General features: G+C 47.4%; 2 protein-coding genes across 4 annotated transcripts in view; both read right to left on the bottom strand.

Annotated features, from left to right (window-relative positions):
• Positions 1-1,918, bottom strand: part of LOC135919547 (vascular endothelial growth factor A-like) — a 32,230-nt gene extending 30,312 nt beyond the window's left edge. The window contains exon 1 of one of the 2 annotated variants that reach the window (XM_070535070.1): positions 1,111-1,918. In XM_070535070.1, the coding sequence (XP_070391171.1) occupies positions 1,111-1,239 (129 nt within the window). In that variant the 5' untranslated portion in view covers positions 1,240-1,918. The remainder of the gene's footprint in view (positions 1-1,110) is intronic. The other variant, XM_065453443.2, reaches the window with a different exon arrangement.
• A 3,487-nt stretch (positions 1,919-5,405) lies between these two features.
• LOC135919534 (ketimine reductase mu-crystallin-like) overlaps positions 5,406-15,189 on the bottom strand; it is a 32,157-nt gene continuing 22,373 nt past the window's right edge. For both annotated transcript variants that reach the window (XM_065453425.2, XM_070535072.1), the window contains exons 5-8: positions 13,371-13,563; positions 10,337-10,458; positions 5,703-5,787; positions 5,406-5,599 (exon numbers count right to left, since the gene is read on the bottom strand). In XM_065453425.2, the coding sequence (XP_065309497.1) occupies positions 5,532-5,599; positions 5,703-5,787; positions 10,337-10,458; positions 13,371-13,563 (468 nt within the window). In that variant the 3' untranslated portion in view covers positions 5,406-5,531. The remainder of the gene's footprint in view (positions 5,600-5,702; positions 5,788-10,336; positions 10,459-13,370; positions 13,564-15,189) is intronic.

The raw sequence follows: 15,189 nt of genomic DNA on the forward strand, positions 1-15,189 counted from the left end.
AGATTTCGCCCCACTGTGATTTCAAGTATGAAACACTGTGCTTGATTTCTACACACCGGGCAGGAACAACGACTCTAAACAAGTGAAAAAAGAACACAAATATATAAGTTTATATGGAACTCTACACCTGCAGTGAAGGCCCTTACGAAGTGCCTTGAATTAAAGCACGCTGGCAATCACGTGGTGATAATTAAAAGGCTGCAATCACAATGTCTGGGTCGAGATTAGGCGCGTACACCGAGATTAAGCTAAAAGCTCTGTCCTGAATATTGGACTTGTCTCAACGTTATCCTTTACGACCAAATGCAGTATACGACGACATACGTCACAGCCATAAAAAAATTACCATAAAAGTTATTGCTGGTGCCATGGAATCGAGAAATATGCAACAAGCTTTATCTGGCGCAGTTAAACTACTGTGACAGCGGCGCGTATTAAATATTTTACGTTACCTCCCTCTCATTTCTACCCCCCCCCCCCCCGCCTTTACGTCCATTTCCACGGTTTTTAGCGCTTTACTGCTTTTATTCCAATGGCGACCCGACTTCAGCCCTGAGCCTCGTAAGCTTTATATGAACGCCGCGCCGGGTGGGATTGCTCGCTGTATAATTGACATATTGCGAACATCTCCATCATTAAGCACGCCAACGCACCAGAGTGAGGGGGTCAGTAACCAGTAATTTGTAACTCTAACAATTAATGCGCTATGACGTACCAGAGCCACTGTAGGGGACGCCGTAGAGAGGACGTCTCAATTAACTTTGACCAACCAGCTTTCTTTTTCACTCGCAGAGAACTAAAAGTTATGACCGTCTTTGCATTACGGAAAGCCGGTTGGGAATCGAGCCCGAGTCGTCATACTCAAGCAGCAGAACGCCACCGCAGCGGTCACAGCTCACAGTTGTGAGACAGGTACACACTAAAGAAGGCCTTGGCGAGGATTCTTGCAACTCTTTGTCGGCAGCACGCTTAGATGTACAAGAGAACTTTTGATGAGCCTTCCTTCAGAAAAAGCCACTGCTTGAAACACTGTTCCGTCGACAACTACACAGGGAAAAGTCAACCGTTACACACCTTAAACAGTCTGTGCGGCGAGGACGTCATCCTTACCCGTTTCTTGGAGAGGTGCGAGTCGGTGGAGACCCAGCACGAGTCCCCGGCTGCCCGCGGTCTGTGCTTGCAGTGGGCGATCTCGGCGAGTCCGGCCAACGTGCACAGCACCGCAAGCATGGTCCCCATGTTTTTGGCGAGCAGCACTACGCGGATACTTTTTTTTTGTCTATCCTATTCGACGCCCGGTTGCCCCACGTGCTCGACAAAAGCTGACGACGATGCTTCGTCCGGGGTTCCGTCGTCTGCTTCGAAGACTCGGTCGAAGTGTAGCAGACGAGTAGTTCTGTGCAGCGCAGTATAACCTGAGGGTGAGCAGTCTTGCGTTTCTTCCTACGCTACAGAATGTAGACCGTCCCTCTTAAAGTATATTAATCCAAGTTCCGTACGCCAAGAAATATATATATGTGTGTTAAGGCTGCAGAATGTGTATTTCAGCATTTCTGTTATTACTTCCAGGTGTTTTTTGCACGTTTATAGCTGAACGGATGAAGGATTCCTAGGCGGAGGAATACTCTGTGCGCGGGCGTGTGCTCTTTCACAATTGGCCTGACAGCGGCTGCGCCTTCGTAGCGCAGCACGCAAATATCTCGACGCTGGGCTGGAAAACAGGAGGCGACGGGCGAACCCGCTGCTCGGAACGGCGGGCGAGTAGCAAAAACGTCCCCAAAATACATTCTTCAAACTGCTCGCGGTCTCGTAGGCCTCGCGGCGGTGCAAGCGCCCGGTTAGCGCGGCAAAGTCCCCACTGCAGCCGCGTCGGCGAAGACGGATAGCGGTAGTCAGACAACGCCAGAACAGCGCGGGGCGATGTCGCCCTTCCCGCTACACCGTGGCCACATTCCTCACAGTCCAGAGCACGATGTGTACTGGCGAAAAAATCGTGCTTTATTTAGTTATCTTCTTAGTAACGCGGCATTTATCGCATCGTACCGTTTCAGCTGTGTGACGCCTCGAAGAAAGTGACGCCTAGAAAGTGCTGCGCTCACTCGAGGGTAATCCGCGGGCTAACTACCTCCGTTTCTTTATTTAGAACAAAAGTGGTTCGTGAATTCCTGCATTGTTTCGATTTGCATTTTTTACGTGTGTAGATTGAAAATTAGTGCGTTGTGGGTACGCGGTGTTTAAAATTCCGGTGAAAAACCAAGTTGATAGTGCACAGCATAGCTTCACTTTTCTGAAGCAGCAGGCGACAAAAGCCTCGTTGCCTCTCGCAAAGAATTACCACGCTTTAGCTGACGACCTCAATTATGCGGGGCGAACTCGTTTCCCGTACACATGTAGCGAATGTCAAGTGGCGAACAGGAGGGGACCCTCACCAGGGCCTGCTGTCGGAAACTTGGTCTAACGTCGTAAAGCGCCGCCCAGGGAGCGTCCTATATAGAGCAATAATTTTTAAACGGTTTAGTAATAGTCGACATAGAAGCAAATTAAATATAGTGAGGCTATGCTACAAGGAGGTGAACTACCCTCCCCGCATGCATATATAGGCTCTCTCCTACTGCCTCGAGCAGCGTGCTCAAGCAAGATTGTTCCCCTGTCTTGTCCAATGTATGAGAGGTTACTGATAGAGCTATGACTGGTAAATTTTCAATAAGCAAGAGAGTGGCGCACGCGAACGGAATAGAAAGCGAGAAAGAATGGGAACCGAAAGCCCACGTCACGTTTACGTCGCGATCCCCGTTTCCTTTCTGTTTCCCTGTTCCGCTGTCGCTGCTTCGTGCACCCATCAGAGGCGGTTGACCAAGCTCCGCGATTCATGGGAATATACGCGCAAGCCCCGTGTTGTTCGTGCTCTCTAATTGTGGGCTGCAGGTGAGATTCTTAAGTGACGTAGTCGCCGTTGCGGGCGAGGGGGCTGCCATTGCTCTAAAAAATATCACGAGCCACTCCACTCTGTGAAGGTCGTTGACCAGCGAAGCTGTTTAGCACGCGACACGAAGGTGACACGTAATTTTGAACAAAGGTACGAACTCATTTATTGTCTTGATGGGTGGTCATCGTGACGAGAGGTACGCACACTCATTTATTGTCTGTATCGCTGGTCATTATTTCTCTCGCAACGGCAATCGCACTCTTTGATAATGTCAAATCTATTCACGTACGCCGCTTGGTGGTCGATTGGGCAGGACCGGCGTGGCATTGCAAGGCATATATGTCTGCAACACGGAGGGCGTAAATCGCTCCCTTTTCGGTACCGACACATCCACACTAAAGATACCGACAACGACAACAAGGGTAGTGTAATCGCAGCTAATTCACGCAAAGTGGGTAGCCATGAATCTTACGGTACTATAATTAATTGCATTTTTTGTTTGCTTATGGGGTTATGAGCCATTGATCACGGGGGTCAGCCATTGATGATGACAGTTTTCGACATGCTGTTCTGTATGTTGTATGCGTGATTAGAAAGAGATTAAGCACCGTTCCCTTCACTTTGTTGAGCGCTGGTAGCCTCTGCCTTACGGTGCTATGAACCATTGCATTTTTAGCTTACTTACGGGAGTATGAGCCATTGATGATGATAGTTTTTGTTCACGGAGAACAAGAATGTGTGGAACCATAGCAATGTACAGCTTCGCTGTAAAATGAGAGCGCGCGGGCTTTAGTTTAGATATTGAGCAGTTCGACATCACGTGCTGGCCATAGAATAAAGAACCTGGCCACCGGGCTTGTTCGTCTGCAATGGCGAAAACTGGTGAGAGGCTTAAGAGGAAGCTTTAGCTAGGGCCCAACTCCGACGCGGCCTAGTCAACTACATGTAATACACAGCAACCGAGATAATCCCTGGACTGATTTTAATTATATTTGTTGCAGTTCAGAGAAAAAGTTAAGTTCTAGTGACTGTTGGAAGCGTAATTTCGATTTAGGGCTTGAATCTTGTTAAAACATTTTGAAAGAATCAGCAAGTTCGAAAAAAATAGAAGCACGAAGTTTATAAATTAGCAGCTCTGCATCAAGAAGAGATATCGTGGTTCTTTAAACGGCACCCATTAGATCACTGAAAGAGGATAAATTCGACATGTCAATTTATATCTTACGTGAAATTGTTACGTTGTGTACAAGGGCTCTTCAAAAGCTGTATTTCCATATTACTGACTTTGGTTTAGATTCATGTGTAATTAATTTTGTCCGCTTCAGATATACTATCAAATGCAATTCACAGAGTTGTGATATCCTTCTTCCTTGCTGGGTTAGAGAGTTGTAAACTTGGTAGTTTCGTTTTCACGAAATTTGCGATTCTCGCCCATTTTAAAAAATGACGGCACAAATAAAAAATTGGAGACTAACAGTCACTAGGTTTTAAGTTTTCTTCTAAATGCAACAAACCTCGTCAAATTTGGTGCAGTAGTTGCCGAGAAAAACGAATTCTCCTTTTACATGTACTTGGGTAGGAGCGCCCGAGCTAAAGCTTCCTCTTAAGTCAGAATAAGATTGTATTACTGAATAGATAACGTTATTAGAAAATAAAAAATACGTATACGCATACGTTATTGGAAGGTGCTCTTGCCAAGGCTCAGGCGGGTTACACGTGGTACTTGCGGCAGCACTGGGGGGAACACTTTGAAGGAGAGGCAGGGATGTTATACCAAGATCGCATCTGGTTGGTGAAGGGGAAGAGGGGGCGGAAAGAATGAATGTGCGCGCACGCGAGCTGGAACGTTCATCGACGCTATCAAATACAATCGCACACGTCGGCTGTCTTCAGCAGTCAAGATTGCCAAGATCTTCACTGGCATGTTCGCGCCTCGGCCGACTAGTGGTGACGATCGCAGAGGCCGGCATTCCAGGATTAATTGTCAGCCCCGAAAGCGGCCGGTCATCGAGACGGGCCAACGAGGTTGCGAGCGACCGCCTGTGTGTTGTTGTAGCGAGGACAACGGCAAAAGACATGCTCGACAGAACACGCGAAGCCACACTCGTCAAGGTACTGTTGTCTCGGGTCTGGATAGCCAGGATGGAGGATGGATCGCAGGAGGGAGCAATCCAGGCAATGCAGGCGTGTGAGGTAGAAACTTAGTGTGCTCTGCGAGGAGTTCCGTGAACGTAAGTTGCTCTAGACTGGTGCGAGAAGTAAGCTCCTATTACTATAGTGGAATTTGTTAATAAATTCAATGAACTTCTACGGTGCATGGGTTCTGGCAACGTCAACAGCGTATACGCACCACAGCTAGACAGAATAGATCGCTTTGACTTTATATATATACACCCACGGATATTGCAATAAATGTTTCAGATATTGCAGCATTACTTTATATATACACCCACGGATATTGCAATAAACGTTTCAGATATTGCAGCATTACGTTGCTTTATTTTATCTGCAAGGGGTGCGCCTTATTAAGGTCGTCAGACCATTCTGCACGTTACATGTACAGCCAGCTTTCTTTTCTTCCTCCCTTTCTCCTTTTCTTCTTCATTCAGCTCTCATCATTCGTTAAGTGACGGTAGACAAGGTCGGCTGCCAGAACATCTTCCATCGCCATGCCTATGGAAGAAAAAGACAGGGAAACGGAATGCACGGTTTTTGCACGCACGTCTATCGGGCGAGATGTAAGCAACAGTGCGGCCTGAATTAAGAAACAACTTACCCAGCGACTTGAAAACTGTCGTGTCGGAGCGCCGGTTCTCCTTTGCACCCAGCACGACCTCTCCAATCTCGGCGAAGATATCAGCCTGAATAGAATTCGGAGAAATGGAAAACTCATTAGCGGTTCAAGAACAGTTGTACCTTTGTATGTTGTGCGTGCATGTGAACTCTAGAACTCTTCTCACTATATTCTTCTTTCTTCTCTACTTGAAATTGTTTTACCGTTTGGCGTATATCGGTCTATTAAGAGAAGAGTAGCAGCCGGCGGTGTCCACGAGTGGCAACGTCCTCTCGACAGGTAAACACAAGTCCTCTCGAACACAATAAACTAAGGCGCTGTTAGATACGGACCATTAACTAGCATCGGTCAAGTCGGAACCGTCAGAAAAGTTGGCTATCCCGCCCTCGTGTGCCGTGCGTGGAGCCTTTGTCTCCGCTCTGTGTGACGCTTCCCGAAAGTGCAACTGGAGGCCGGCACGGTTCTAGGTAGTTGACCCTAGTCCTGAGAAAAGCTGCTTTGCAGCTTTTCTGCACTGGAAGGTCGTTGAAGGTCGACCAGCACCTCCCCCCCCCCTCCCCGGGTGAGCGCCTACGAGGGGAGGAGGCAACGCCGGACGGAGGCAGCCATTGGAGAATAGAGCTCATGGAGTGTTCCCATTGGCAGAACGTGACGCCACTTGCACAGGCCCTACGATTGGATGAAAATGACGACACCTGTACGGGCTCGCCGACAGGACGAAAATGACACTTGCATGGGCTCGACGATTGGTTGAAAATAACGTGACCCCGACGGACTGAAGGCTTTATATGACGGAGAACCACCGGAAAGAGACAGAGACGTTGTTCTTGCCACGGGCCGCGGCGAACAATTTCCTGCCGGCCGTCGATGACATTTTACTGTTACTTTGCTTTGGACGTATTCCTGTACATAATGTAAACAAACCTTCCGTTCTCAAAGTCCACTGCAACGTCGGCCAACTCCCGCACTCAACGGCAAGATCAAATAGCACGTAATCATTTGCTGAATGGTGTGATAAACGATCACGCACAGTGTTAAACTAAAACATTTGCACATATAGGAATAGGAGCGCGTATACACAACCGGATAGATTACGTATTGTAAAGGAACACTAATGAGAAACGTCTGTGCTCATTAACTACTGCTTCAAAACTACATTGAATTTCTTGGCTGAAAAGAAAATCAATTCCCAAGGAAGTATGTCTTGTTGTGTTCTGGTTCCTTGTTTTTAAAGATCCCACGTCCAGAGTGCTGTGCATGCCGTGGCGAGGTCGTGCATTCCTATAGGTATCGCGTATTCCGGCTCTTCCGGCCCGGGTATAATCCTCGTGAAAGTTGCCACGTTAAATATTTTTTTTTTCTTCGAATGTAGTCCCTCCGTGGCACGGCATGTGCACCTGAACAAGCCGTATAACGGGCTCATGTTTACAAGCACTAATCAATGCAATTCCTTAACCGTTTATGCTGCGCTACCTCGAATGGTGTGTTCAAAAGTAATAAAACGAAGCAATGTTTAAAAGACAGCTACGATTAGACCTGCATGTATACTATAAATTTGGTTAAAAATGCACAGATCACGTCACGACAACGCACTGAAAGTTATAGACGAGTGATTGGTTACTGGAAATTCCGGTATGTGGCCTTATAGAAAATTATCTTCTTTTGGCAGTAAATATTTTCGCCAAGCGAACTACTAAAATCGATAGGCGAGTTATACATTGTATGTGATATATGCTAAATTTTCCCAGCCACATATAAAACTTTTCGTGGATGTACGGGGTGATCACAATTAAATTTTCCGGCAATTTTATTATCGCCTGTGGCAAATAGCATAATCCTTGTCCTCGAGCTGGATAATTCGTAGAGGCAGACATTACCAGCACGGGAAGTCGAAACACCTATTCAGCAAATTAACAAAAAATCTATCTTCTAACAAAATATAATTATCTTCTGAACTAATTACATTACGGCACATATCGTAATTTATTAGTTTTAGCCGGTTGGATTGCAAGACGTATTCACTTGAATCTCCAGTACGACACTAGTTTCGAGGTGTTATTTCCCAAAGTGTGGCACAAGATGCATGGTTGTTCCAGTTGATTTTGTTCTACAATGCATAACATACCGTTCTGCATGATAAAGAAGCGGAACAGTGAATATTTAGGGCGAGTTTGATGGCGAATATCTCTAAACTGGTGTGATCCTGGAAATGTATTACAAGTGCGCTTTGCAAGTTACCGGTTACAATTCGTAAATTGCAATGTGTGCCGTAAAGTGATTAATTATGAAGTTAATTATATAATCTCCTTAATTAATTGAATATGCGTTCCGATTTCGCGTGCAGGCAATGTCCGTCTCTCTGACTAATCCAGCTCAATGACTGGAATTATGTTATCTGCAATAGACGATTTAAAAGAAATTAAGTTAAATTAATTAGATTATGGGTTTTTAGGCGCAGAACCACGATATAGTTTGGATACGGATTCATTTTGACCACTTGGGATTCTTTAACGTGCAGCCACGGTGTAAAAAAAAATCGTGCACCTAAATCTAAGTGCACGGGTGTTTTTGCATTGCGCATCCATCGAAAAGCGGCCGCCGTGGCCGATCCGGCGACGTCGTTGTTAGTAGCGCAACACCATAGCCACCACGGTGGGTTTTAAATATGTCCGGAAAAACTTAAAAATTATCACCCCGCATATCGTCACGTTGTAGTGACGGTGAAGAAGCAGACAGCAGACACCCATAGCACAACGATTGCAGAGTCGTCGAAATTCGATGTCAATCGCGTCGGCAATTCATGCCTGCACATTTCAGCAGCGCAATCATCGGTGCTCGCGGATGTCTATTCGCGTCGCGCACGCAATCCGATCGAACGAGGTTGCAACATTCGAGATGGAGGAGGAGGAGGAAGGAAAACCAGACGCACGTCCGGTTGCCACGCGCGGGGGAAGAAAGGGCAGGGAGGGAAAGAGGCACTGTCGTGTGAACACGTGCGGTGGTCCACCACGTCATGCCTACGAATCGTCACGCCTACGTCACGCCTACTTCACGAATCGTGGAAATGCCCGCGACGCTTTGTAACCCCGCGACGCATGGTCTGAGAATCTCAGTCTCTGAAAATGGTCTGCTGTCTAATCGGTTTAACACACTCCGAAGAACGTCGCGTTCGATGTCCTAAAGATCACAAAAACACAACACGTGCTCGATCTTCTCTTCACAGTTGCAGGGTCTGTCGGCCATTCCAATAAGTAATGAATAGGTTTTCATAAAAGCCACCCCTAACCAGAGGCGGCACAGTAATGTGTCATAACGGCGGGGGAACTGCGGTGGAATCTTCCGCTTCAATTTAGGATCCAGCCGGTGGAGGATACCGTTCGAGAATATCGGAGTTTTCCACGAAGCTTCAGTCTTGGTTTAAGCAAGCCAACGAAGACCCCTCGCAGCGTCTGTCCTTGATAAGGGTATAGGAAGGGTCAAGGTTTCCTTAGGGGCTGAGCGGGTGGCATCCTCAGCAAGGTCATTTCCGACGACGCCGCAGTGCTCCGGTAGCCATCGGAAGATGATGGCGTGTCCGTTTATGAGGACTTGATGAAGGACCTCTCTGGTGTCAAACACCAGATTTTCATGAACCTTGCGTTGTAAGGTTGACTGCAGACTCTGAAGGGCTGCCTTGGAGTCACAAAAGCGACCCACTTTGGAAGTTTTGCTTGTACGATGTAATTAAAGGCGGCACGGAGATAGTTCTAATACAGCAAGGTGCGTCTTGCGCAGAACAATGTTTGTAACATTTGTGAGCCGGTGAAAAACAGTCACCGGGAAAACATAAATGCGCGTGTCAGTATAGCATGGGCTTAACATTTATGAACTCCAGTCAAACTCGCTGCAAAATCAATATTATAAGTCTCTCCTGGCGCTGGCGCTTTTCTTTAATTTTGCAGAAGGTGGAAGAAACTTAGTGAAACAAAATTTCCGGCTGACAGAATCAATTCATGTCTGAAGGGCATGGTGTAGCCCTTTCTCGGCAACGAAAAATCACAGTTTGCGCACCTTTCAAACACCTCATCGCACACAGCCATTATTTACGCTGGACTTATTCGTCGAACACACAAAGAGATTGGCAGCGCGAGCTTTCTTCACGTGTTTGGAACACTTATGCAAACAGCACTTCTTTGGGCGCCGCTATATACACATGAAAAATTCTTACTAACCCTCAATGACAGGGGCCGTCCAGCGGGCCGAGGATGCCGCCAGGACCCGCGAACTCCTGGCCCTCACCTAGGCGGGGCCTTTGGCCCTCCCCACCAACTCGCAGGACACGCAATAAAGTTATTTCCTCCTCCTCCTCCCTCAACGACACGAAAGTAGCGCCACGAAACAACGCGCCATTATCGAGTAAATGACACAGTTCCTTTCACGGAACTTCCACCGCCTTGCGAAATTGCAAAAGCTTATTCCCTATAAGGACACTGCAAGACGGATATACTATATCTACAGCCTTTTCATATAGGAAGTAGCAGGGATTTCATGTAGCAGGGTTGACACCTTTAGCTTTCACTGAACTCCGTCTTTATCTGTATATATAGGCAAAACGTTTGCCCAAGGCGGATGCTTACCCCGGATATGATGACGTCACCGGATTCTGCGCGTGCGCCTTCGGTGCTGTCCACGTAGACGACCGCCTGGCGCATCAACTCCTCGCTCAGCTCCTGCCAGTCGGGGCGGGGAGCGCCCACCGCTGCGTGAGAGTGCAGACACTGACACGTCAGCACTTCCTTGAACGAATATCCCTGACTTCATTGATGGGAAAGCATCAAATGGCCCACTGGGCGAAGAAGCCGCCGTCTGTAGCAGAGAAACGGTACATGAATTCCCATTGGCTGCGACGCCACATGGCAAAAAGGAACGCCAGGTGCGCCCTAAAACCTAGCCACACCCCCTCCCGACAAGGCCAACAACACTTGAACTAACGCGATAAATAAAAAAAATTAAATTGTTTATCAGTGAGATGGACTGAGGTCAACTCGCACATATACGCGCACCTAGCTTTTTGATGTGGAGCGTTTCGCTTATTTCTCTTTCGAGTTTACTGCGCTTTAAATGAATAAACTGCTGGTATTTTGTTCGCGCACAATTTTGCTGCTACCATGAGATGTTAAACCTTGTTATTTTTTGTAATCAATCATGTATTTTGTTCTGTAACCGTTCTTTTCTTGTTGCTTGTATACTTCCTTATTATATGCTGTTGTTGCCTTTAGATGTTAACTACAATAATTGTTCTTGTACAGGAGGTCCCGATACAGTCTTTGACTATGGGACCTCCTTCTGCATACTAAGCACTTGAAATTGTGACCCAACTTCTAATAATAAATTTCTGATTCTGATTCCCCACAATCGCTACATTTTCAAAATCTGATCGGCATTCGTGTTTTTTTGCAATGCAAGGGCAAGTTCCCTCCTGTGCGTGTAGGAAGCAAATAACGATGCTCACGCATGCGATCATTGATGCAACGGCCTGTCTGGCCACCGTTGGACAGTCCGCGTGAGATAGGTATGTGATACACGACCGAAGATGCACACTTCTCGTGAAAAAAAGTGGTGTGCTTCTTTTCACAACCACTACTCGCATCTTTCTTCTCTCCTGTGATGCTTTTGCGCAACTTAGCCAGTTTGCTCGGCGCCGCGAAAACTCTAGCGTGACGCCATTTCTAGTTTCCAAATCAAGAAATCTAATCGAGTTTTCTTTGCAGAGTTCAAAGGTGAACCTAAGATTCCAAAAAGACTCCTCAAAACACGTTAAAATCCTTCTCGCCTATGATTCTAGGCTATCATCGGAATGTAACCTTAAAAGCACATACTTCGAAATTCGCACAATATGCTTGTCCTGCAGCCTGTGAATTACATTACTGTCAAGCTCGGATAAAAACATGTGACACAGTACAGCAGCAACCCTAGATCCGATGCAAATGCCCTTTTCTGAATGAAGACATCCTTGTTAAAAGACACTGCAGTAGCTGACAGCTAAAACGTAAGAAGTTCCATAAAATACTCAAGTGACAAAGCGCATGAATTCATAAGAACTACTTCCCCTCTTTCTTCAATGAGAACACGTACAGCTGTATACAGGTCCTCGTGTGGGATAGAATAGAGCAAGTCCTGAATATCTACAGACATCGCAGCATTGGCACATATCTCGCTTGACTTTAACCAGTCTACCACTACCAAGGAGCTCTGGACGCCGAAAGAATCCGAAGTACCCAGTTTTCGACGTGCGCTGCAGGAACCGACGAACCGTGATTTGCCATAAGCCTACTTCTGTGACGATAGCACGAAATAGGACCTCTGGCTTGCGAATCTTAGCCGCAAAAAACACACTTAGCACATCTTCCTTACTTTGTTTTACGGCTTTCTGTAAGGCCTCAGGCTTCAGTTTCTTGAGGAGTTTTATTGCTTGTGCCTTGGACCTACTGTGGGCGACACATCCGCAGGCCGAAAATTCTCAATGGCAAGGAGTGCTTTTTTTTTTAAAGAGAACTTTTGGAAGCACGAAAAACACTCCTTCTTTGTCAGACTGTACCAAGTTCAGCTTCCCACTGTTGAAGGGCTGAACGATTGGTCTGAGAATTTTGTCGACAGGCTACAGGGTTCAGGCTTACTCGGGAGCGTCCCCATCAGCTTCTATGGCAGTCGGGCAAGGTAGCATGACGTCACGGATCGAAGTGCACCGGCCTTCCGCCACCGGACGCTTCGGTATACCGAACTCCAAAAGTGTAAAGTTTAGCCTCAGTTCGGGCTTCACCGAGGGCAAGAAAGCCTCGTAGAGCATCACCTGCGAGATCGCTGAAGCGTCGCGGAATTCTTGTGATGCGTCGATCTGCAAGTGATGAGCATAGATCGTGGAAGGTCGGCTGCCTTCTACGACGTGCTGTCTTCGGTTGCGCGACTTTTTTCAGCGTGTAAGCCATCTAATGCCCCAACACAAATGCGGGGAGCTTTTCAAGGATCGTATAGCCAATACATTCACCAGCCATGCTTAATATTTGTTTTTGTGCTTAAAAAAAATCTAATTATGAGGTTTTACGTGCCGAATCCACGACCTGATTATGAGACACGCCATAGTGAGGGACTCTGAAATAACAGTCTTTGTGCCTGACGGACAATCTTTGAAACAACCTGCCTAAATTACTCAGAGTAAGCAGAAGAACGCTTGATGTCACGCAGGCAAATTATTGGTTTTTGTGAACCCTGCGCAAACCGCATCAACTTCACGCCTACGTACTGAGGAATTAGTAGAATTGCCCATACAATATGAGTTCGAAAACAACACACACAAGAGACGCGACAGTGACAGACCTATAGGAGCTTGCCATCGTCGTATTTATTCTTCTTTCTTATTTTTTTTGTCGCGTTAATTAAGATACATTTCGTAACAGTGTTTAACCAACTCGTCCAACAAAGTTGTACTGCATTTCTGACATGACCGGGGCATTCGCACACAATTGAATTAAGCGGGCAAGGTCTAACCGCTGTAGAATTAGGAGTTACCGGCACCAAAGTTCGTCCACGTATTCACCTGCTCACCCTGCACGTAATGCGCATCGCGCAATTCTGTTTTCGTGCGCGTACACGTATATGCGAGTGCTCACGGACCGTTGACGTGGGCGCCCTTCTTGAGCCAGCCGGCCTGCAGGACCGGCTTGGGAGACGAGGTGGCGGTGACGACGACGTCGGCGTCGCGCACGGCATCCTCTGCAGACGCCTCGTAGCGCGCCGGAATGCCGCGGGCGGCGAGCTCTTGCACGAGGGACGCGGCCGACGACTCGCGGTGGTTCCAGATGCGCACCTGTCGCCATTAGGCACGAAAGGAGTTGAGGATTCGGTGGGCTGACGAACCTCGCCCTTTCCCCACCCTTGAGCTCTGTCGCAAGCTTAGCTAACTGCAGTACATAGTCATCTGCTACAGCATATATACAACGGACATCTGCTGCTCCTCTGCCCTCCTATCTTCGGACTGATCAGACTGGAAGTTATGCACGTATGGCTTAAGGCTGATAAGTTCTGTAAGCAACTGCTACAATTCCTGTACTAGGCCTGCGCTTTTTCAGACATTCTCATTCGTGTGTCGGTTGGCAACCTATTCCAATTACAGAAAAAAAAAGAACACTGCTAGGCCGTTCTAGGAAAACTGACAAAAATGTCCTGATAGAAGTGACACTTCTTGTCGTTAGTTCCGTTCTTGTGTCTCAGTGTAAATGACCTGTATACGCCTGACTTCCCGTTCCATAGTGCTTTGAACTTTGCTTTCTGAACGACAGCTTCTATGGCGCTTATTGTGTTGCGGATAAGCTGGTATGTAGCGCTCATGTCTACTTTTTTGTCGCCTATCTCGCGCTATTGGAATACCATGGGACGGACTAAGCCTTCCAAAAGCTTTTTGCCAGTATCTACACCTCCTGACCAACGTATACCCACTTCCCTTTTGTTTCTGTTACAGCTGGCCGATAACGCCTGCGTGAGCTTTTCAAATATCTGTACCCAACGTGCCTCCCTGACCTTGTGCAACCATGCAAGGAACGCTAAGCGTTTGACAGTGTCAACGACTGCACCCAGCTAATGCACAACCGTGCTCCCTTTATCTTCTTCTTCTTCGTGATTTGGGAGAGGGAAAGTACGCTCAATTCTGCAGCCCATATGGGAGCACGGCGCAGCGTACTGGGGATGGGGGCGGGGAATGAAAGATCAGAGGATAGAGGGGGAAAGGGAGGGTCCCTTTATCGTCAATTTATGCATCATGCATGCAGCTCACCCCCCCCTCCCCCCCGAAAAAAAAAAAAAGCGTCATGCTTTCATAGTGTCGGAAGGGAGACCACGTGCTGCAGTCCCCATAATTCAATGGTGATGGTGATTTCTAGAGGCGCGCACTTTGCCTATCTCTACTTCATACTCTTTCTCTTAATTAAAAGATCTCTGTATTTTAATGTTATCTATTCCTGTAACGACCCCGGCATCATATCTTCCCTGCTTTCAGCAATACTCTTAAGACTATCTCGCTGATGTCGACCACTGACCAGTTAACGGTCTCATCAGCTTTGAACGCCAGTGCTTCTGGAAGGTGCACGTTCCATAGGGTCCTGGCTGAGTGAGTGAGTGAGTGAGTGAGTGAGTGAGTGAGTGAGTGAGTGAGTGAGTGAGTGAGTGAGTGAGTGAGTGAGTGAGTGAGTGAGTGAGTGAGTGAGTGAGTGAGTGAGTGAGTGAGTGAGTGAGTGAGTGAGTGAGTGAGTGAGTGAGTGAGTGAGGTAACTTTATCTCGGTCCAGAGAAGACGCAGGGGAGACCCCGCGCCACCCGGCTAGTCCCACGTAGGGACCGCCAAGTCGAGCTTGACGGCCCGATCGCGGGCACTCTGTACGGCCAGGGTTTGGTCGTTGAGTTCGGGGCTGCCCAAAAGCGCAGCCCATCTATCCTCCGCT

This window comes from Dermacentor albipictus, chromosome 3 (genome assembly GCF_038994185.2).
Source record: "Dermacentor albipictus isolate Rhodes 1998 colony chromosome 3, USDA_Dalb.pri_finalv2, whole genome shotgun sequence".
Classification (NCBI taxonomy): Eukaryota; Metazoa; Arthropoda; class Arachnida; order Ixodida; family Ixodidae; genus Dermacentor; species Dermacentor albipictus.